The sequence below is a fragment of the Carcharodon carcharias genome, chromosome 2, assembly GCF_017639515.1.
Source record: "Carcharodon carcharias isolate sCarCar2 chromosome 2, sCarCar2.pri, whole genome shotgun sequence".
Lineage (NCBI taxonomy): Eukaryota > Metazoa > Chordata > Chondrichthyes > Lamniformes > Lamnidae > Carcharodon > Carcharodon carcharias.
This window is the reverse complement of record NC_054468.1, coordinates 163,473,295-163,497,531: the sequence shown is the minus strand read 5'-3', so window position 1 is coordinate 163,497,531 and position 24,237 is coordinate 163,473,295. Positions and strand designations below refer to the sequence as shown.

The 24,237-nt window shown below is 43.7% G+C and overlaps 1 protein-coding gene across 4 annotated transcripts in view; it reads right to left on the bottom strand.

Annotated features, from left to right (window-relative positions):
* Positions 1 to 2,224: 2,224 nt before the first annotated feature.
* Positions 2,225 to 24,237, bottom strand: part of fam161a (FAM161 centrosomal protein A) — a 47,143-nt gene continuing 25,130 nt past the window's right edge. For 2 of the 4 annotated variants that reach the window (XM_041209796.1, XM_041209806.1), the window contains exons 4-7: positions 21,883 to 22,050; positions 5,401 to 5,500; positions 4,422 to 4,591; positions 2,225 to 2,648 (exon numbers count right to left, since the gene is read on the bottom strand). In XM_041209796.1, coding sequence (XP_041065730.1) covers positions 2,534 to 2,648; positions 4,422 to 4,591; positions 5,401 to 5,500; positions 21,883 to 22,050 — 553 coding nt within the window. In that variant the 3' untranslated portion in view covers positions 2,225 to 2,533. Of the gene's footprint in view, positions 2,649 to 4,421; positions 4,592 to 5,295; positions 5,501 to 21,882; positions 22,051 to 24,237 lie in introns of those variants that run through there. The other 2 variants (XM_041209814.1, XR_005945668.1) reach the window with 2 other exon arrangements.

The following is a 24,237-nucleotide window of genomic DNA, read 5'->3' as shown; positions in this document are numbered from 1 at the left end:
ACACATTCTGTGAGTGGCCAATCATTGCACTTGAATTGAAAAGATTAGCAAGGAAACATACAAAGGTTTTATGCTGAGCCTTCAATTCGGTAAATTTCAGGTGATTAAAGATTTTTTTCTTTAATTGTGTAGGAATGGTTCCAGTTTACAATAGGCTATTCTAAGTGTAGGACTAAACGAGTAGGCATTGCATACTGGTATTTATCATCAAGTGAATTACAATTGCAAACATGGGCAAGTCGTCTGATTGAATATGTTGAAATTCAATATAAAGGGTTATATTGGAAATGCAAATAATAGGAGGGCACTTTGGTCCATGTGATTTGATGCTGTATGGAAATTCTAAAGGACCTTTCTTCACTTCAAAATCACATCTATTTGAGATGATTCTTCAACTCTAGTAATTTTATGGGAACTGGGTTTGCTAACATAGATCAGTTCATATGGTCATTTAACTGACAGACCCAACATTTGACGAATGGCTGGAGGAGTTACTGGTTACAATTGGTGTGAAGAGTGACTTTTTTGGGTGAAAATAAATATCTGAGACAGAGAATTTGGTCCCTCCAATCAATCATGATCCATGGGAAAGTTTTGGGGAAGATTTCCACAAAAGTATAGTAAAAATTTGGAACTTTCTCCCCAAAAGAATGTGGATGTTAACACAATTGGAGCTTGTTAAGCTAATTGGAGCTTTCAAGACAGAAGTCAATAGAACCTTGTTAATAATGGATATCACATGATATGGAGTCAAGTTGGGTAAAAAGGTTTGATGTACAAATCAGTCATGCTGCAACTGACTTGAGGGACTGAATGTCTTACTCTGTTTCCATGGGTGGAATTTTACGGTCCCTCCCGCTTGCCGAATTTTCCAGCATCTGTCACTGCTCTATGTTTCTAAATTATCCTTGATGGTTCATCTTAGGAGGTAGGCCTAAGTGGAGCAAATACACCAGTATGTGGGCTTGGTCTAAATAGCCAAGTGGTTATGGTACTGGGCTTGTAACCCCAAGATCAAGAGTTCAAATCTCACAATGGCAAACTGAAACAATGTAACCTCATCTGAATACAGATGGAAACATGTTTGTACTCGAAAGAGTTACACTCTATCATGTTGTGGTAACATTTGGGCTTGGCCTAAATAGCCAAGTGGTTATGGTACTGTAACAATGTAACTTCATCTGAAACAGATGGAAACGGGTTTGTACTCGAAAGAGTTACACCAGTATGTGGGCTTGGCCTAAATAGCCCAGTGGTTATGGTTTGTAACCCCAAGATCAAGAGCTCAAATCTCACAATGGCAAACTATGAAACAATGTAACTTCATCTGAAACAGATGGAAACATGTTTGTACTCGAAAGAGTTACACCAGTATGTGTTGATTTGGGCAAGACTGAGCTAACTTCCTTATTTAAGAAAAACAAGAAATAGTTTCTATTGCTGAATGCAGATATTGCTCTTAGTTTACAAATATATCTTTCCATAAATATTAATTTGTTTATTTTAATAAATATTAAAAGATAGCTGTTGGTTTCTGCAATTAAAGTTTCAGGGCAGAATTTTTTTTATATTCATTCATGGTATTGTTGACTAGGCTAGTATTTATTGCTGATCCCTTATGTTTTCTTGTATTTTGTTTTCCATTTCGAAAAATTGTTTACTCTCTTTATTGAATACTATATTTTTCATGTCTGCTGTTCTTTTTAAAAAAGAAAAACTGAATTCTTTTTCTGTAATTATTCTTCAGGGTCCATTCACATCAGAAAATATTCATGAGGAGGCCAAGCTACATAATGAACCAAATTATTCATAGCAGTTGACAGCAGGCTAGCAATAACATTAGCAATAAACTTTCCGTTACTATAGAAGGTGGCACTTGCTTTCCGTTGAGCTTTTTTAAATCTTGGTTGTTAATCAGAATCAAATTTGAAAGACTTGAATCTAATTAACTAACTCTTGAACTTGGAGCTCATAAGTGCAGTCATCAGTTTAATTTTTGCGGTACATGAGGGCTGTGTTGTAATATTTTAAATGCATACATATTTACCTCTGGAAACTGATGCACTAGCTCATATGATGAGAATACTTTCATTGGCATTTTCAATTTTTACATGCTGAATTTTGGCCAAAATGTTTAGAAAACAGGTTCAATGTTAATACAAGTGTCTGTCTCTGCTAGAATGCAGCATTTAAGTCAAAATGTTTGAAGCATTTTCACAATCAATAAGAAGAGTTAACATTTAATATTAGTTGGATTTCTGCTGTATGGTTGAGAATGCACAACACAAACTTGTCAGACCCTTTATAAAAAGCAATTAATGTTAGTAATAAAAATGAATCAGTTTCATGATTAAGTGTTATTCCGTGAATACCAGAATTTACCAGTCTTTGATCATCTTAAAAAAAGTTAATCCTTTAACTTGATAGAAATAGTATCCACCAGGGAAAAAAAGTAAATGTAATTAATATTAAATAAATATTACTTATACAGTCAATTTATATCAAATCTTCATATTTCTTTGACTTTTTTTAGTCACTCGGCTTCACATTCTTTGAACTCCTTTTCTTCCATGTCGCTCAATTCCTCAATGTGCTTACTACCATCTTGATCGTTATCAGATTCAAATCCATCAGTTTCTTCTTGAGAACTAAAGAAATAAGTTTTAGATCCATACAAATAGCCTCCACTGTTCTAATCTTAGCACTTAAGGGTAACTTAATGTAGCTTAGAAAAGTTTACATTTGAGCAAATTAGACTTTTAGTTTAAGTTGCCAATCTCACTACATCTTCAATCAAACGTGTTAGTTTGATGAGCTGCAACACATTTCTTTCTTTTCACCTGATCTGTAGGATCCTGAAAATATGTTTATTTAACTCCTAACATTGAGCAAATAAAAGTAGCAAAATATTTTGTCTATATGTTTAAATAATATAGTCAAATTTGATGTTAAACATTGTGGATGATATAATAAATTATTCTACAAGGATAGGTTTACAGCAATACATGAATTCCATAAAGGTACAATAAAACTAAATGAAATCAAAATTGGTTAATCAAGTTTCACTATAAATCTTAGACACTATTTAGTCCTCATCTTTTCTTATGAAGTAAAGGAACACAAAATTAAACCTAACGCTATACAATTTTATCAGGACAGGGGATGAAATTGTAAATTAAGAGCAATAAATGACATTTCCATCCACCAGTGAGGGAGTTAATGTTATCAGCCCATATCTTCTGGTCTCCAGATTGTCATGGACTGGACCCCTAGGAAGTTCCAATGCACTGACCTCCATGGGAATTGCCTGGGAAGTTTGAACTCCCGATGGGCTACACCCCTCCTTCCGAGACCCCTCAAAAATGTCCCAGACTCTGAGCTAGAGTTGAAGGCTTTTTTAAATTCATTCATGGATTTGGGCATCGTTGGCTAGGCCAGCATTTAAGGCCATACCTAATTGTCCTTGAGAAGGTGGTGGTGAGCTGCGTTCTTGACCTGCTGCAGTCCATGTGGTGTAGGTACACCCACAGTGCTGTTAGTTCTGCGGGACTTACCTAAGTAGTTACCCAGGAAATGTTAGACTGGAAAATCCTTGTCTAACTTTTGCGTAACTAACTACAGAACTGGCCTGACCCTCCCCAATCACTCATATTGACCTCCCTGCCCCATCTGACTAACCCTCCTTGACTAACCCCAGCCCAACTACCTCCCCCACCACCTGAAAAACCCTCCCCACCACTTGACCCGACTTGCCCGACTGACTACTCCTTCCTGACCCGACTATTCACCAACCCACCTGCCACTTCACCCACCCATAACCTCACACACACCTACCACCCTACTCACTTACCTCACCGATCTAACCATTCACTCATTTACCCACTCACCAACATTCATACTGGACCTTTAAACTTACCATATGGCAGCTAGTTTCATAAAGAGGGGGAGTGCCTTGTCTTCCCCAATGCTACAGTGCTGCCATGGATTTCTCAGATGGACACTGCGCTCCACATTTCTGGAGAAGCTGGGCTCAGACGACCCAGCAAGAAATGCAACGCAGCGTCTAGGAGTGGAAAACTTAGAGCAGAGTGGCAATCAGATGATGATTACCATTTCATGGAAGATCAGGCCATCATGTTTTTACTGCATTTATTTTCTCACAAACAGTGCAAGAAAATTTCTATTGGCAATATTAAAAGGAGAATACCATAATACCATAATACTCTAAAACAACCCTAGCCACTAGAAGTCTCAACTTATTAAATTAACTAATATTTAAGGAAGCTAGATCCAAAATTCATAATTGCTTGTTAACTGTTGAAATATAACTAGATAAATAAATAGCCTTTCTAAAACTGAATAACTGAAAACCTCGAGCATTAAAAACAAAAGTCAGTTGTCATTGTACAGAAAAGAGTTACCTTTCCTCATTTACACTGTTGTTGTGTTCATTCTTCTCAGGATCTTCATTACTAGAATGTAAAATGAAGCCTGGAACAGAGTGACCTTTTCTGGAAACAAAATCTTCACTTAATCCCTGCTCTTTTAGTGCTGCAGCGTAATATCTCTCTGCTGCTCTTCTGGCATTCCTCTGAATACAATAACATTTAACAGCTTAGTTCTATTTTCTCTAACATTTTACTAAACTGTCCTTTACAACTTCACACTAAGTATTGTACAGTTGGAAGCCAAGATAATATCTGAATAGGATATTAACTATTGAGATATCGGAGCTGCATATTAAATTAGGATGGTAATATGGTTTGAGAGATCCTCTGTACTACCATTTCATCAACAAGGTAGTCTAAACTCCTACACAGTGTACCGTGATTAAATAAAATTATGATTAGTCATAACTAAAATTATAGTTAGTCGTAAAGGGGCTTCGGAAAGTGGAATGCAGTTTATAAATGTTATATATATTCCATGTGTCTTTCAGACTTTAACACTTCTCTCTTGATAAATTTTCACATCTTTTAGCCCTCTATCCCTATCCGGGATCTGACTGACAAATGAATCGACCAAGTTTTTATTGCATGTTAAAAAGCTAGCAGCAGTGCACATTATTTGGAATGTTAGCTGCTTTTACATCTATATTTCCCTGGTCATTTTCAAATATAGAGTCTTGTCCTTATTAATTAAAAAAATACAAGGACACATCTATGCCCAGCCTCAACTTCTCAATTCATCATTGAAATTTAGAAACCAGTTAGCAAAGTAACATCTCTTTAATGCAAGCCCAAAAAGATTTTAATTCAAAGAAACAATATGATTCATAAAAACATGGCTAATTACCCTTCTTTTGAAATGTGCAGTAAAAAGGCTGAAAATAAATCAGAACAAATGTTAATAATTGTAATGAGGAATACTTAAACAGTTCAAACTATTTTAAGAACACACCTGTGTGAGCTCTTCTAAGAGCAGAGGCCTCCTGCTTACTCTCTCCTGCATCTTCTCAAGTTCCATAAGGTACTCTTTTGTCCTTTTCCTTTGGCGATTCCTACAAAGACACAATGGGGGTTAAATTGAATCACCATCAAAAATGAGTGCAGGTATTGTAATGCATGATTAGCCCGCACTCTTTGATTCAAATCCAGGCAGGATGCCAACTCCATGCTACCTGCACATTTGCATGATTTGTGAGTGCAGCCAACACTCCCCTGCTATTCATTGCACATATCAGCAGGGGGCACTTGGTCAAAAAGGTATAAAAAAGGAGAGAGGACCTCCACCTTTGAGAGGAGTGGGGTCAGAAGGCAGTGGCAAGAGATAGTGGAGGAAGGCAATGTCAGGAGAGTGGCCCCAAGGACCTGGATACAGTGAAGGATGAAGTTTAATGATTTCCTACAAATTGTCCATGTCAGTGAGTGCATCTTCAAATGCCATATCATACCAACTACACCACTGGCCTCACTCCTTGCTCAATTCAGTACATACCCACTGCTCACTTATCAACAATCTCTATCAATCAATACTCATACCTAATATTCATATGCTTTACATGACCCTCACATACTGGCACCTATTCAACCATAATCGCCAGATCACCTTTTTTTATTATTCATTCACTGGATGTAGGCGTTGCTGGCTGGACCAGCATTTATTGCCATCCCTAGTTGCCCTTGAGGTGGTGGCGGTGAGCTGCCTTCTTGAACCGCTGTAGTCCATGTGATGTAGGTACACCCGCAGTGCTGCTAGGGAGTTAGTTCCAAGATTTTAACTTAAATATATTGCATGACACTCACTGACAGACTTCCCTTTTCCTGAACAAGGTGGTACACAATGTGGGAAGCAGGAATTAACAGAAAGGGAGCAACATGTCTGCATGTTTAAAACTCCATGGAGGAGACAGTAAAATAAAAGCAAAATATTGCGGATGCCGGAAATCTGAAATAAAAGCAGAAAATGCTGGAAAAACTCACCAGGTCTGGCAGCATCTGTGGAGACAGAAACAGCATTAACGTTTTGAGTCCGTGTGACTTTTCTTCAGAGCTCTGAATATAAATAGTAAAAGTGTGATAAAAGGAGGACTAGGGTTGATTAGGGACCAAGGAGGGGATTTACACATAGAGCATGGCTGAGGTATTAAATTAATACTTTGCATCTGTTTTTAACCAAGGAGGATGATGTTATGCAGTTCATATGAGAGAGGAGGTAAATCAAACACTTGAAGGGTTTAAAATTGATAAGGAGGTGTTATTGGATAGGTTGTCTATACTGAAAATTGATAAGGCACCAGGATGAATTCCATCAAAGGATACTGAAAGAAGTGAGGGTGGAAATTGCGGAGGCACTGGCCATAATTTTCAAATCTTCTTTGTACTCAGGGGTGGTGCCAGAGGAAGAATTGTAAATGTTACACCCTTGTTCAAAAGAGGGCGTAAAGATAAGCCCAGCAACTACAGGCCAGTCAGTTTAATCTCAGTGGTGGGGAAGCTTCTAGAAATGATAACTCGAGACAAAATTAATAGTCACTTGGGCAAAAGTGGGTTAACTAAGGAAAGCCAGCATGGATTTGTTAGAGGTAAATTGTGTTTAACTAACTTGCTTGAGTTTTTTAAGGAGGTAACAGAGAGGGTTGATGAAGGTGATTTTTTTGATGTGGTGTACATGGACTTCCAAAAGAAATCAGTGAGCTTGAGTGAAGTTGGAGCTCATAAGTCCTCCTTACAATCTGCAAAGTCCTCCTTACTGACACCTAGGGACTAATGCTAAAATTGGGAGGGCTGTCTCACAAACTAGTAAAGCAACAGCCTGACATAGTCATACTCACAGAATCGTACCCTACAGGCAATGTCCCAGACACCGCCATCACCATTCCTGGGTATGTCTTGGACAGACACAGCAGAGATGGCAGTAGAGATATAAAGCCGGGAGAGAATTGCCCTGGGAGTCCTCAACATAGACTCCGGACCACATGAAGTCTCATGGCATTAGGCTAAAGATGGGCAAGGAAACCTCCTGCTAATTACCACATGCTGTTCACCCCACCACCGCACCGCCCCCCCCCACCCCCAGCTGAAGAATTAGTACTCCTGCATGTTGAACACCACTTGGAGGAAGCACTGAGGATGGCAAGGGCACAGAATGTACTATGAGTGGGGGACTTCATTACTCATCGCCAAGAGTGGCTCGATAACACCACCACAGACCGAGCAGGTTGAGTCCTAAATGACATAGTTGCTAGACTGGGTCTATGTCAGGTGGTGAGGGAAACAAGCTAGAAAATATACTTGACCTCATCCTCACCAACCTGTCTGCCATAGATGCATCTGTCCATGACAGTACCTGTAGGAGTGACCATCACACGGCCCTTGTGAGGACGAAGTCCCATCTTCACATTGATGATAATATCCTCCATCATGTTGTGTGGCACCACCACCGTGCTAAATGGGATAGATTTTGAACAGATCTAAATAGGGCAGCCATGAAGCGCTGTGGACCATCAGCAGCAGCAGAATTGTACTTGAACTCAACCTGTAACCTCATGACCTGGCATATCCCGCATTCTACCAGGGGTTCAACCTTGGTTCAATGAAGAGTGCAGGAGGGCATGCCAGGACCAGAATCAAACATATCTAAAAATGAAGTCATCCTTGTAAACTCAAAACAGGACTACTTGCATGCCAAACAACATAAACAGCAGGCATAAAAACAAAAAAACTGCAGATGCTGGAAATCCAAAACAAAAACAGAATTACCTGGAAAAACTCAGCAGGTCTGGCAGCATCGGCAGAGAAGAAAAGAGTTGATGTTTCGAGTCCTCATGACCCTTCGACAGAACTTGAGTGAATCCAAGAAAGGGGTGAAATATAAGCTGGTTTCAGATGTGTGTGGTGGGGGGGGGGTGTTTGGGTGGGGGGAGAGAAGTGGAGGGGGTTGGTGTGGTTGTAGGGACAAACAAGCAGATCATCAAAAGATGTCACAGACAACAGAACAAAAGAACACATATTATCTAAACGAATGTGCTAATTAAGAATGGATGGTAGGGCACTCAAGGTATAGCTCTAGTGGGGGTGGGGGAGCATAAAAAAGATTTAAAAATATTTTAAAATAATGGAAATAGGTGGGAAAAGAAAAATCTATATAATTTATTGGAAAAAACAAAAGGAAGGGGGAAGAAACAGAAAGGGGGTGGGGATGGAGGAGGGAGCTCAAGACCTAAAGTTGTTGAATTCAACATTCAGTCCGGAAGGTTGTAAAGTGCCTAGTTGGAAGATGAGGTGTTGTTCCTCCAGTTTGCGTTGGCTTCACTGGAACAATGCAGCAAGCCAAGGACAGACATGTGGACAAGAGAGCAGGGTGGAGTGTCAAAATGGCAAGCGACAGGGAGGTTTGGGTCATTCTTGCGGACAGACCACAGGTGTTCTGCAAAGCGGTCGCCCAGTTTACGTTTGGTCTCTCCAATATAGAGGAGACCACACTGGGAGCAACGAATGCCGTAGACTAAGTTGGGGGAAATGCAAGTGAAATGCTGCTTCACTTGAAAGGAGTGTTTGGGCCCTTGGACGGTGAGGAGAGAGGAAGTGAAGGGGCAGGTGTTACATCTTTTGCGTGGGCATGGGGTGGTGCCATAGGAGGGGGTTGAGGAGTAGGGGGTGATGGAGGAGTGGACCAGGGTGTCCCGGAGGGAACGATCCCCACAGAATGCCGATGGGGGGGGGTTGAAGGGAAGATGTGTTTGGTGGTGGCATCATGCTGGAGTTGGCGGAAATGGCGGAGGATGATCCTTTGAATGCAGAGGCTGGTGGGGTGATAAGTGAGGACAAGGGGGACCCTATCATGTTTCTGGGAGGGAGGAGAAGGCATGAGGGCGGATGCGCGGGAGATGGGCCGGACACGGTTGAGGGCCCTGTCAACGACCGTGGGTGGAAAACCTCGGTTAAGGAAGAAGGAGGACATGTCAGAGGAATTGTTTTTGAAGGTAGCATCATCAGAACAGATGCGACGGAGGCGAAGGAACTGAGAGAATGGGATGGAGTCCTTACAGGAAGCGGGGTGTGAGGAGCTGTAGTCGAAGTAGCTGTGGGAGTCGGTAGGTTTGTAATGGATATTGGTGGACAGTCTATCACCAGAGATTGAGACAGAGAGGTCAAGGAAGGGAAGGGAAGTGTCAGTGATGGACCACGTGAAAATGATGGAGGGGTGGAGATTGGAAGCAAAATTAATAAATTTTTCCAAGTCCCGACGAGAGCATGAAGCAGCACCGAAGTAATCATCGATGTACTGGAGAAAGAGTTGTGGAAGGGGGCCGGAGAAGGACTGGAACAAGGAATGTTCCACATACCCCATAAAGAGACAGGAATAGCTGGGGCCCATGCGGGTACCCATAGCCACACCTTTTATTTGGAGGAAATGAGAGGAGTTGAAGGAGAAATGTTCAGCGTGAGAACAAGTTCAGCCAGACAGAGGATAGTGGTGGATGGGGATTGTTCGGGCCTCTGTTCGAGGAAGAAGCTAAGGGCCCTCAGACCATCCTGGTGGGGGATGGAGGTATAGAGGGATTGGACATCCATGGTGAAGAGGAAGCGGTTGGGGCCAGGGAACTGGAAATTGTTGATGTGACGTAAGGTGTCAGAGGAATCATGGATGTAGGTGGGAAGGGACTGGACAAGGGGAGAGAGAAGGGAGTCAAGATAACGAGAAATGAGTTCTGTGGGGCAGGAGCAAGCTGAGACGATCGGTCTACCGGGACAGTTCTGTTTGTGGATTTTGGGTAGGAGGTAGAAGCGGGCCGTCCGAGGTTGGGTGACTATCAGGTTGGAAGCTGTGGGAGGAAGATCCCCAGAGGAGATGAGGTCAGTGACAGTCCTGGAAACAATGGCTTGATGTTCAGTGGTGGGGTCATGGTCCAAGGAGAGGTAGGAGGAAGTATCTGTGAGTTGACGCTCAGCCTCCACGAGGTAGAGGTCAGTGCGCCAGACAACAACAGTACCACCCTTGTCAGCGGGTTTGATGACAATGTCAGGGTTGGACCTGAGAGAATGGAGTGCAGTAAGTTCAGAGAGAGAGAGATTAGAATGAGTGAGAGGAGCAGAGAAATTGAGACGACTAATGTCATGCCGACAGTTCTCAATGAGAAGATCAAGAGAAGGTAAGAATCCAGAGGGAGGGGTCCAGGTGGAGGGAGAATATTGGAGGTGGGTGAAAGGATCCGTTGAATGGGGAGAGGACTCCTGCCCAAAGAAGTGAGCCCGGAGACGAAGACGGCGGAAGAAGAGTTCAGCATCGTGCCGAGCCCGAAATTCATTGAGGTGAGGGCATAAGGGTATGAAACTAAGTTCTTTGCTGAGCACTGAACGTTCAGCATCGGAGAGGGGAAGGTCAGGGGGTATAGTGAATACATGGCTGGGGCTGGGATTGGAAGATGGGGTGGGGACGGAGGGACAGGCAGGGGTGGAGGGTCCTAGATGGGTGTTGGTGTCGATGAGTTGTTGGAGCTTGCGTTCCTCAGCACTTGAGAGAAAGAGAAAAAGTTTCTTGCTGAGGCGTCGGATGAGACGAAGAATAAAATGAAACTGGGGGCACGCGCAGCTTTGAAAAAGGGTACGGTGGTGCTGCTGGAGGGAGAGGTCGAGTGTGTTCATATGGCGGCGCATGGCACTGAGTGTGGATCTCAGAATGTGACGGGAACAGCAGTCCGAGAAACGTTTTATGTCCCGGAGATACCTGTAATCCTGGGTGGGGTTCAAAACATGAGGGGTGGAATTTCAGTTGAAATTCACGTGGGGTAAGTTGGAGATGGAGACAGTCACTGAGAAAGGAGATATGGCTGTGAAAGCGGGTTTTAGTAAACACCTTGTCAAACACCAGGAGAGAAATGGAAAGCAATGAAGGTAGGTGTTAGACAGGGCTAAGCAATTTCACAACCAACAGATCAGATCTAAGATCTGCAGTCCTGCCACATCCAGCCGTGAATGGTGGTGGACAATTAAGCAACTCACTGGAGGAGGAGGCTCCACAAATATTCCCAAACTCAATGGTGGAGGAGCTCAGCACATCAGTACAAAAGATAAGGCCGAAGCATTTGCAACAATCTTCAGCCAGGGGATGACCCATCTCGGCCTCTTCCGGAGGTCCCCAGCATCACAGATGCCAGTCTTCAGTCAATTTGATTCGCTCCATGTGATATCAAGAAATGGCTGAAGACATTGGATACTGCAAAGACAATGGGCTCTGATAATATTCCGGCAATAGCACTGAGGACTTGTGCTCCAGAAGTTGCCGCACCCCTCTAGCCAAGCTGTACCAGTACATCTACAACACATGCATCTACCCAGCAATGTGGAAAACCTTCCAGTTATGTCCTGTACATAAAGCAAGACAAATCCAACCTGGCCAATTATCGCCCCATCAGTCTACTCTCCATCATCAGTAATGTGATGGAAGGGATCATCAACAATGCCATCAAGCGGCACTTGCTTAGCAATAACCTGCTCACTGATGTTCAGTTTAGGTTTCGCCAAGGCCACTCAGCTCCTGACCTCATTACAGCCTTGGGTCAAACATGGACAAAAGAGCTGGACTCCCGAGGTGAGGTGAGAGTGACTGCCCTTGACATCAAGACAGCATTTGACCGAGTGCGGCATCAAGGATTCCTAGCAAAACTAGAGTCAATGGGAATCAAGGGGAAAACTTTTCGCTGGTTGGAGTTATACCTGGCACAAAGGAAGATGGCTGAGGTTGTTGGAGATCAATCATCACAGTTCCAGGACTTCACTGCAGGAGTTTCTCAGGATAGTGTCCTCGGCCCAACCATCTTCAGCTGCTTCATCAATGACCTTCCTTCCATCATTAGGTCAGAAGTGGGGATGTTTGCTGATGATTGCACAAAGTTCAGCATCGTTCCTGATTCCTGAAATACTGAAGCAGTCCATGTCTAAATGCAGCAAGACCTGGACAATATCCAGACTTGGGCTGACAAGTAGCAAGTAAAATTTGCACCACACAAGTGCCAGGCAATGGATCATCTCCAACAAGACAGAATCTAACCATCGCCCCTTGACATTCAATAGCATTACCATCATTGAATCCCCCACTATCAACATCCTGGGGGTTGCCATTGACCAGAAACTGAACTGGGCTAGCTATATAAACACTGTGGCAACAAGAGCAGAGGCTAGGAATCCTACAGCAAGTAACTCACCTTCTGACTCCCCAAACCCTGTCCACCATTCTACAAGGCACAAGTCAGGAGTGTGGTGGAATACTCTTCACTTGCATGGATGATTTTAGCTTCAATAATACTCAAGAAGCTTGACACCATCTAGGACAAAGCAACGCACTTGATTGGGACCCCATCCACAAACATTCACTCCCTCTAGCACTGACGCACAGTGGTGCACTGCGGCAATTCACCAAGGCTCCTTAGACAGCACCTTCCAAACCCACAACCACTACCATCTGGAAGGACAAGGGCAATGGACACATGATAATGCTACCACTGAGAAGTTCCCCTCCAAATCACTCAGCACCCTGACTTGGAAATATATCAGTGTTTCTTCACTGTCGCTGGGCCAAAATTCTGGAACTCCCTCCCTAACAGCACTTTGGGTGTACCTACAACATGACGGACTGCAGCAGTTCAAGAAGGCAGCTCATCACCACCTTCTCAAGGGCAATTAGGGATGGGTAATAAATGCTGGCCTAGCCAGCAATGCCCACATCCCATAAATCAATAATAAAAAAGAGAGAGTAGTGGTTAAAATGGTTTTAGACTGCATTCGAGACCTTGGTGTACAGGACACAATTTAAAAATTTACAGATGATACAAAAGTTGAAGTAGTATTGTGAATTGCGAGGAGGTTAGTGTAGAACCTCAAAAGGACATAGACAGGTTAGTGGAATGGGCAGACAAGTGGCAGATGAAAGTTCATGCATAGAACTGTGAAGTGATTCTTTTTGGCAGAAAGAATGTGGAGAGTTAATATAAAATAAAGGGTACAATTCTAAAGCTGGAGCAGAAGGACCTGGGTGTATATATGCATAAATCATCGAAGATGACAGGACAAGTTGAGAGAGTAGTTAATAAAACAAACAGCATCCTAAGCGTCATCAATAGGGGCACTGAGTACAAAAGCAAGGAAGCTGTGTTAAACCTGTATAATGACTGAAGCAAAAAGCAAAAAACTGCGGATGCTGGAAATCCAAAATAAAAATTAAAATACCTGGAAAACTTGAGCAGGTCTGACAGCATCTGCGGAGAGGAACACAGTTAACGTTTCGAGTCTGTATGACTCTTCAACAGAACAGTTCTGTTGAAGAGTCATACGGACTCGAAATCTTCTAAGGTGAACAATGGATTTTGACCAGAGGCATAGATACTGATTGTTAACCTGAAACTGAATCAATGAGCAACACCACATAACTTAAACTCCTCTGGCCTTTGGAAAGTTTTAATGCTGTATTCCTAGACTCCCAGGGCAGTCTGCTGTTAACATTCAGCCTGTCAACATTCAGCCTGTCAACATTCAGCCTGTCAACATTCAGCCTGTCAACATTCAGCCTGTCAACATTCAGCCTGTCAACATTCAGCCTGTCAACATTCAGCCTGTCAACATTCAGCCTGTCAACATTCAGCCTGTCAACATTCAGCCTGTCAACATTCAGCCTGTCAACATTCAGCCTGTCAACATTCAGCCTGTCAACATTCAGCCTGTCAACATTCAGCCTGTCAACATTCAGCCTGTCAACATTCAGCCTGTCAACACCAAAGCAGGACTCCAGGTTGACAACAAAGTCTGCCTGAAGTCTAAACCTCCTTGAAGCCTGGTTCTCTGGAAGATTCCTGCTCTTGCCTAAAGGGTGGACCAAGTCTCTGTATACCAACCTCATCTTGCTGCTTGATAACCAACTTTGAAGAAATTTGGCAACTCCTACTTTCAGCTAGCTGAACCCACATGAACTTTAACTCCTACATGAAGGAACCTCCACCAGACTCTGACATTCTGGACTCTAGCATTCATATGAATTAATATTCCTATCTTTGTTTTTTTTTGTTCTACGTTTTTCCTAGTTGTAAAGCTCTTTTCCTTCCAAGCTTCTTGTGTGCTTGTGTGTGTGTGTATATTTGTGACCACCATTTCCTGGGTTTGAATGTATGAATAAACAACACCTCTGATTGAACCCTAAAGAGAGTTTGCTGTGAGTCACTTTAAAATTGATTTCACAAACAGAGGGTTAGGGGAAACATGCCACAATGTATTTCAAAACTTAAAACGCTTTTGCTTAAGGACAAAGGCTAGAAAAATAAAGGAGTTCAATTTGCCTCTCTCCCCTGTCTATAACAGAAGGATGTGATGGCGTTAGAGAAGGCATAGAAAAGATTCATGAGAATAATTCCAGGGATGAGGAACTTCAGTTACGTATATTGGAGAAGTTGGGACTGTTTTCCCTGGAGAAGAGAAGGTTGAGAAAAGATTTGACAGAGATCATGAGAGGTCAGGACAGAGAGGATAGGGAGAAACCTCCTCGATGTTCCTATTGTTGAAAGGATCAAGAACCAGAGGGCACAGATTTAAAGTGACTGGCAGAAGAAGCAATGACAACATGAGGAAAAACATTTTCATACAGTAAGTGGTGTAATTTTTGCAGCAAGGAAGATGGAGGAGAGGGTTGTGCAATGACAGTCTTGTTTGACTCCAGCCTCCATTGAAATAGAGTCTGCAGTGACTCTGTTGTTGAGGAGTAGGCGGCAGATGGCGACAAATTTCTGGGGCAGCCAAATTTGAGGAGGATACTCCATAAGCCTTCACTGTTGACAGAGTCAAAGACTTTTGTGAGGTCAGAAAAGGCCATGTACATCAGTTGGTGCTGTTCCTTGCATTTTCTAGGATATGTTTAAAGTGAAGATCGTGTTTATGGTGCCACTCAATGGGGCTGAAAACTGCATTGCAACTTTGGAAGGAGCTCTTCAGCTACTAGCAGGAGAGGACTGTGGAGGATCCTTGCAATGATTTTCCCTGTGACAGACAGCACTGAGACTCCTCTGTAGTTACCACAATCAGACTTGCACTGCCTGAGAGTGTGGTGGAGGCAGGTTCAATCGAGGCATTCAAGAGGGAACTGGATTATTATCCGAAAAGGAAGAATGTGCAGGGCTATAGGGAGAAGGCGTGGGAATGGCATCAGGTGAATTGCTCCTTCAGAAAGCTAGCACAGACACGATGGGACAAATAGCCTCCTTCTGTGCTGTGATTCTATGAAGGCAATGGTACAGCATAAAACCCACGACATAAAGAACATGGTGGGTAGAAAGAGCGTGGGAGATCCACTGATGGATACCAATGGCATATACGATTTCTTCAGTGCTGTCAAGACGATCTATACCCACACATACAAGGGCCCACCAACTGAGAGCCAAGCATGGAGGGAAGTGCATCAAGGACAGGGAGGCAGTCAGTGTTCACTGGAAAGAACATGTTAAAAACTCAACTGAGACTCTGTCTTCGATTTGAACATCCTCAATACCTCATCTTGCTCAGCCTTGGCGCCATCCTGGGTCTGGATCAAATTTGGAAAAGCCATTTGATAGCTGAAAAACAACAAAGATACACTTCTAGCACAGCTGCCCAACCTCATAAACCTCATCTGGGAAGAGGAGTGCATGCTGGGGGATCTCAGGGATGCTGTGATCACAACTATATTCAAGGAGACAAGTCTGATTGTGGTAACTACAGAGGAGTCTCAGTGCTGTCTGTCACAGGGAAAATCATTGCAAGGATCCTCCACAGTCCTCTCCTGCTAGTAGCTGAAGAGCTCCTTCCAAAGTTGCAATGCAGTTTTCAGCCCCATTGAGTGGCACCATAAACACGATCTTCACTTTAAACATATCCTAGAAAATGCAAGGAACAGCACCAACTGATGTACATGGCCTTTTCTGACCTCACAAAAGTCTTTGACTCTGTCAACAGTGAAGGCTTATGGAGTATCCTCCTCAAATTTGGCTGCCCCAGAAATTTGTCGCCATCTGCCGCCTACTCCTCAACAACAGAGTCACTGCAGACTCTATTTCAATGGAGGCTGGAGTCAAACAAGACTGTCATTGCACAACCCTCTCCTCCATCTTCCTTGCTGCAAAAATTACACCTCACCTCCAGCAAACTACCCAAAGGCATGGAGATAATTTACAGAACAGATGGGAAACAGTTCAATCTACATTGCCTTCAGTTCAAAACAAAATCACTCCAACTTCAGCCACTGAGCTCTAGTAGGCTGATGACGCTTGTGTGTACTCAGAAACTGAAGTCCAGGTCATTGTCGACTCTTCTCCAAAGCATATGAGAAAATGGGGTTTTCACTAAACATTCAGAAAACTAAGGTCTTCTTCCAGCCAGCTCAACACTTCCACCTCTTGATAAAGAGCAACAGTGAGATCCTGGAAAATATCTTAGGTTCATCCTCTCGACGAAGGCAGACGTAGAAATTCATCATCACCTCCAATGTGTTGGCTGAGCCTTCAGATGACTGAGAAGAGTACTTGAGGACAGGATCACAAACCCATGACTAAGTCATTGGTTATCGGGCATCAGTAATCCCTGCGCTCCTATTAGGAGACCTGGACAATCTACAGCAGGCACCTCAAAGCACTGGAGAAGTACCACGATTAATGCCATCACAAGATCCTCCAAATCTGGTGGCAAGAAAGACAGTCCAACAGCAGCTGCCTTTCCCAAGCCAACCTTCCCAGCATCTAGACGCTAGTCACTCAAAACCGTCTCTGCTGGGCAGGGTATACCTGACACCAGACTCCGGAAGCAATTGCTCTACTTGAAACTCTGTTGTGGCAGGAGACTCCTAGAGGACAGTGAAAATGTTTTAGGGATGCCCTCAAAGCATTCCCAAAGATTTAAACATCCTCACCAACTCATCGAAGTCCCTGGCTTGTGACTGACCAAAATGGAGAAGGTTCATTCAGGAAGGCACCGAACACATCAAGAGACTTCTTTGGGAACACGCAGAGGTGGAGAGTGAGCACACTACCTGACCCTTCAAGCACCACGTGCCCCATATGTTTCAGAGTCTGTAAATTGCACATTGGACTTATCATCCATCTCAGAACTCACTGAACTGGAGTGGAACCAAGTCACCCTTGATCCCAAGAGACTGGCTAAGAAGGGAAACAACTCTAACTCCTTTACAAATATGGCATTCGCGCACTTCCTCAAAACCATTCTGGTGGTTTAAAAGACCTTGAAGTACCTAAAAATAGGTGTTTCAAAGACCCAGCAAGTCACTCACTCAGTTGTACCAAGCCACTATAAAAAAAGTCAAAAAAGAATAAAACCAGACGGACTATCTGGCATCAACCTAGGCATTGGAAATGACAACAGCACATGATGCCCAGCTGACTCTGCAAAGACCTATTTATTAACATTTGGGTGCTTGTGCCCAAATTGGGTGAGCTGTCCTACAGACTGGTCAAGCAACAGCCTGACATTGTGAGTATGACTATGTCTCAGACACCGCCATCACCATTCCTGAGTATGCCCTAGGTAGGGACATCAATGCCCATCACCAAGAGTGGCTCAGTAGCACCAATACTGAATGAACTGGCCAAGTCCTGAAGGAATATCTACCAGACTGGGTCTGCAGCAGGTGGTGAGGGAATTTACCTCACCAATTTACCTGCGGTAGATGCATCTGCCCATGACAGTATTGATTGAAGTGACCACAGCACAATCCTTGCAGAGACAAAGACTCATCTTCACACCAAAGATCCTGTCCATCATGTTGTGTGGCACTACCACTGTGCTAAATGGGATACATTCAGAACAGATCTAGCGGCTCAAAACTGGGCATTCATGAGGAACTTTGGACCATCAGCAGCAGCAGAATTATATTCAACCATAATCTATAACTTCAAGGCTAGCATTATTCCCTTACTTTACCACTGCCATCATGTCAGAGGATCAACCTTGGTTCATGGAGTGCAGGAGAGCATGCCAGGAGCAGCACCTTGCATACCTAAAAAATGAGGAGTCAACCTGGTGAAGCTATAACACAGGACTACATGCATGTTCAAAAGCAGAACAGCATGCTATAAACAGATGTGAATGATCTCACAACCAATAGATCAGTTCAAAAGCTCTGTAGTCCTGCAATATCCAGTCATGAATGGTATTAAACAATTAAACAGAGGAGGTGGTTCCACAAATATGCTCATATTTAATGATGGGGGAGCCCACGAAACCAGTGCAAAAGACAAGGCTGACGCATTTGCAACTTATTCAGCCAAAAATGCTCAGTGGATGATCCATCTCCGCCTCCTCCTGAGGTCCTCAGCGTCAAAGATGCCAGCCTTCAGCCAATCCAATTCACTCTACCACATTTCAATAAATGGCTGAAGGCACTGGGTACTGCAAAGGCAATGAGCCCTGACAACATCCAGGCAGTAGTACTGAAGATTTATGATCCAGAACTAGCTGCAGCCCAGTTCCAGTACAGTTAGAACATTGGAAAGTTGTCCAGGTGTGTCCTGTCTATAAAAGGAGGACAAATCTAATCTGACCTATGACTGCCTCCTAATCAGTGTACTCTCAACCATCAGAAAAGTGATGGAAGGTGCTGTAGACAGTGCTATCAAACGGCGATTACCAGCAATAACTTGCTCATTGATGCTCAGTTTGGGTTTCACCAGGGCCACTTAGCGCCTGACTTCATTAATACCTTATTGCTAAATAAAGACAAAAGAGCTGAACCCAGGAGGTAAGGTGAGAGTGACTGTCCTTGGCATCAAGGCAGCATCTTACTGAGTGTGACGTCAAGGAGACTAGCAAAATTTAAATCAATGGGAATTGGGAAAAACTCTTCACTGGTTGGAGTCAGACCGAGCAAAAAATAGTTGTGCTTGTTATAGGCCAATCATCTCAGCCACAGGACATTGAGGCAGGTGTTCCTCAGGGTGGTACCCTAGGCCCACCAACATTTAACTGCTTCATCAATGACCTTCCTTCCATCATAAGGTCAGACGTGGGGATGTTTTTTGATGATTGCAGTGTTCAGTAACGTCTTGACTCCTCAGATACTGAAGCCGTCCATTCCCACATGCAGCAAGACCTAGACAACATTCAAGCTTGGGCTGATAGGTGGCAAGTAACATTCACACCACACAACAAGAGAGAATCTAATCATCTCCCCTTGACATCCAACTGCATTACCTCACTGAATCAGCCACCATTAACCAGAAACTTAATTGGGCTAGCTATATAAATACTGTGGCTACAAGAACAGGTCAGAGGCTGGGAATTCTGCGGTGAGCAACTCACCTCCTGACTCCCCAAAGCCTGTCCACCATTTACAAGGCACAATTCAGGAATGTGATGGAATACTTCATGGAATATTCTCAACTTGCCTAGATGAGTCAGCCTCCAATAACACTCAGAGTTCAACACAATCTAGGACAATGCAGCTTGTTTGATCAGCAGCTTAAACATCCACTCCCTCCCCCACTGATGCTCAGTGGCAGCTGTGTGCCATATACAAGGTGCACGCAGCAATTCAACAAGGGTCCTTCAACAGCATCTTCCAAACCTACAATCTCTACCACCTAGAAGGACAAGGGCAGCAGATGCACGGGAACACCACCACCTGCAAGCCACACACCGTCCTGCCTTGGAACGATACTGCTGTTCCTCCTGTGATTATGACTGTGACTGTGTCACTGGGTCAAAATCCTGGAACCCCCTTCCTAACAGCACTGTGGGCTTACCTGCACCAGATGCACTGCAGCAGTTCAAGAAGGTGGCTCACCACTGCCTACTCAAGAGCAATTAGGGACGAGCAACAAATGCTAGCCTTGCTGGCAACATTCACCTCCCATGAAAGAATTTTTAAAATTGTGCGTGGCAGCTGTAGGACCATGATGCAGAGCAGTATTCTGCTGCAGAATAGACCAGGGCCACCTTTTGAGGCTTGAAGTGTTCTGGCTGTACATCCCCATGACATTCCAGCGAGTTTCCGGACCATGTTCACCCTAGTTTATTACTTTCTAATTGATGTTGATGAGATGAGGCTGATGGGTAAGATTCCCTTCCAGGTGATATCCATGTATTTTGGATGAGGTCATGGATCACCATAGAAAGAAACATTGTTCAGGTGGAATAGAAGTCTTCTCTGGATTGGAGAGGAGGTATCAGGTCTGGAAATAGCATTCCAGTAGGTTTAGGTTGCTTGTTACTATCCAACTTGCTTTCTCCAGTGTTGAAACCTGCACAGGCAGTGCTATGTTGTTTGTATAGACAAACATCTGGGATTTGGAAAATACGCGCTGTATAGATGTTGAAAAAGGCCAATGACAACGCTAACTGTGGCAGACCATTGAGCGCCCATGTTCAGCTGGTTTTGTCATTAATGTCATAAATGTGTAACCTATGCTCGTTAGTGTGTTGATAAACCCAAGAGTTTTTCAGCAATGAATGATTGTTGAAAGGTTTAGTAGCAGGCCTTCGAACCAGATTGTGCTGTATGCTGATGACAAGTCATTGAAGGCAGCTCCAGCCTTCAGCTGCTTCTAGGCCCCTGTCTCAATGCTGGTAGTAAATGCAAGGACCTGGTCAGAGTAACTTCTTCCAACCTTGAAGCCTGTCTGCTTGTTTGGAAGGACGGTTTCTCAAACCAATTTAATCTGTTTAAGGACAGACTGTTCAGCCATCTTGTAGACCATAGGTGATGGCACAATAAATAACTTTTGGAATCATAGGCTGGTTTTCCTAGCTTTAAAATAACAATGACTTTGGAATGGTGCCTAATTTTGGAATTATATGTGTCAAGGATTTTGGAGGTGAGTTTGGACGTCACATTGGTCAATTTGGGTCCTAGTTCTTGACGATTTCCGTATAGATATCATTGATCCCAGGAGCCTTTCCAAACTTGGTGGCTGTCAGCACTGTGTCCAGCCCTTCAGTGGTGAAGGCAACTGAAAAGATGACATGTGGAGTAGCTACGTGGAGTGAGCTTAAGCAGCAACAAGACAATCCAGTGAATACTGCCATCCTCAAACAACAATGTCATGCTGGTCTTAGAATAGCAAGAGATTGCTGGCAGGGTTTCATGTCACTCAGACCCATATAGAGCAACAATACTCGGAGATTCTCTGGACAAAGGCAGATTAGCACAATGTGAGAAATAACTTAAAACCTGGATTTCAAGACTTCGAACAGAAACCCTGAAATTTGTTTTGCTGGTTTGGTGTCACCTCACTGTCTCAACATGAGGCACCGAAGGACAGTGCATTGTGGCCTGCCTCCTAACCAACTCAAAGTCAACAACTATCACCAAAAACAAACACAAAGCACAGTGAGATAATTCATTATACAGTGTGGGCACACTGAAACTCTGGTCCAAAAATAAGGATATCACACAAGCTATTGACAAAAAACACACCTGTATTGTTTTAATTTTGATCTTGACACTTCAGCCAGGCTCTGGTGTGGATCATTGGCCTGGGCACGGGTAGATATGAATTTTTTCAATTTTCTCTCCCTCAGTTTCTGCTCTCGTTTACAGTTTGCTTCCTGTTCTTCTTTCTTCTTTTTCTCTTCTAGAGACTTCCTATAGAATGAGAAAGTATGAAATTTGGTATAGTTAGCTACAGAAATGTTTAACAAATTAGAAATTGTCGTTTGGTAGTACAGAACTTGAGTATCGCTGAAAAAAAGACACTTGTTGAAGCTTTCGTCTTGCATTCATCAAGGCAATCACAAGAATACCAAATGTAAAGGGAACAACAATTTATACTTGATGAGAGAGTGCTGATTGGTTGGCAAGTGGACTCTGATTGGTAGAGGTGTTGCCATTGAGAATGCATCAGTTAACTGATGACTGACAGTTAACTGCCAAGCTTTAAGTTCAAACCAAGGCAGGTTGACTCTGGTCAAGGCATTGCCCTGGGAATGAGCCAGAGAATGGCTATTGCCTATTTTGCTCAGTTGAAACAGGCACAATATTTATTCAGCGATACTCAAATTAGAAATTGTTAAGAATTAAAAGCTTGAAATTGGAAAATTCTCATATTGGCAATCTTTGGTAACTTTAGGTCTACTTCAAAATAGATATAACATCCATAGCATTTCACTCATTTTTTAACGTTGTTGTATATGTCTGAAAATAATTTTTGGTTTAGGGATCGAATTTTAAATGCAGATAAACAGAAAACTTGGTTGAAAAACTGGTAAACAGACCTGGGATAATTACAGTTCAAAGGATAACCTGTGTCCATTTAGTAAGATGAAACCCCTTTGACAAAGTGTTTACCAAAACTTTCTTTCACAGCCATATTTCCTTCCTCAGTGACTGTTTCCGTCCCTGACTTACCCCACGTGGATTCCAACTGAAGTTCTATCCCTCATGTTTCGAATCCACCCAGGATTACAGATATCTCCGGGACATACAGTGTTCCTCAGACTGCTGTTCCCGCCGCATCCTGAGATCCACACTCAGCACCATGCTCCGCCATATGAACACACTTGACCTCCAGTAGCACCGACTCACCCTATCTCAAAGCTGTCCTTGTCCCCAGTTTCATTTTATTCTTTGCCTCATCCGCGCCTTAATAAGAAACTTTGTCTCTTCCTTTCAGGTGCTAAGGAACACAAGCTCCAACAACTTATTGATACCAACGCCCACGCAGGACTCTCCACCCCATCCCGTCCCTCTGACCCCATCCCGTCTTCTAATCATAGCCCTTGCCTTGTATTCACCATACCCTCTGACCTTCCGCTCTCTGATGCTGAACGTTCAGTGCTCAGCAAAGGACTCAGTTTCATACCCTTACAACCTCTCCTGAATGAATTCCAGGCTCAGCACGATGCTGAACTCTCCTTCCACTGTTTCATCTCTGTGCTCACTTCTTTGTGCAGGAGTCCTCCCCCTGTTCAACGGATCCTTTCACCCGCCTCCAGTATTCTCCCTCCACCTGGACCCTTCCCTCTGGCCTCTTATCTGCTCTTGATCTTTTCATTGAGAACTGTCAGCGTGACGTCGGCTGTCTTAATTTCTCTGCTCCTCTCACCCACTCTAACCTATCTCCTTCTGAACTTGCCGCACTCCATTCTCTTAGGTCCAACCCTGACTTTGTTATCAAACCTATCAACAAGGGTGGTGCTGTTGTCTGGCGAGCTGACCTCTACCTCGCAGAGGCTGAGTGCCAACTCTCAAACGCTTCCTCCTCCCACCCCCTGGACTGTGACCCCACCACTGAACATCCACCATTGTTTCCAGTACTGCACCTACCTCATCTCCTCTGGAGATCTTCCCTCCATAGTTTCCAACCTCACAGTCTCCCAAACCTGGACTGCCCGCTTCTACCTCCTTCCCAAAGATCACAAACAGGACTGTCCGGGTAGACCGATTGTGTCAGCCTGTTCCTGCCCCATGGAACTCATTTCTTCCTATCTTGACTCCATTCTCTCTCACCTTGTCCAATCTGTTCCCACCTACATCCACGATTCCTCTGTTGCCCTACGTCGTATCAAAAATTTCCAGTTCCCTGGCCCTAACCACCTCCTCTTCGCCATGGACGTCCAATCCCTCTACACTTCCATCCCCCACCAGGAGGGTCTGAGGGCTCTCCGCTTCTTCCTTGAACAGAGGCCCGAACAATCCCCAACCACTACCGCTCTCCTTTGTCTGGCTGAACTTGCTCTCTCACTGAACAATTTCTCCTTAAACTTGTCTCACTTCCTCCAAATAAAAGGCGTGGCTATGGGTACCTGCATGGGCCCCAATTATGCCTGTCTT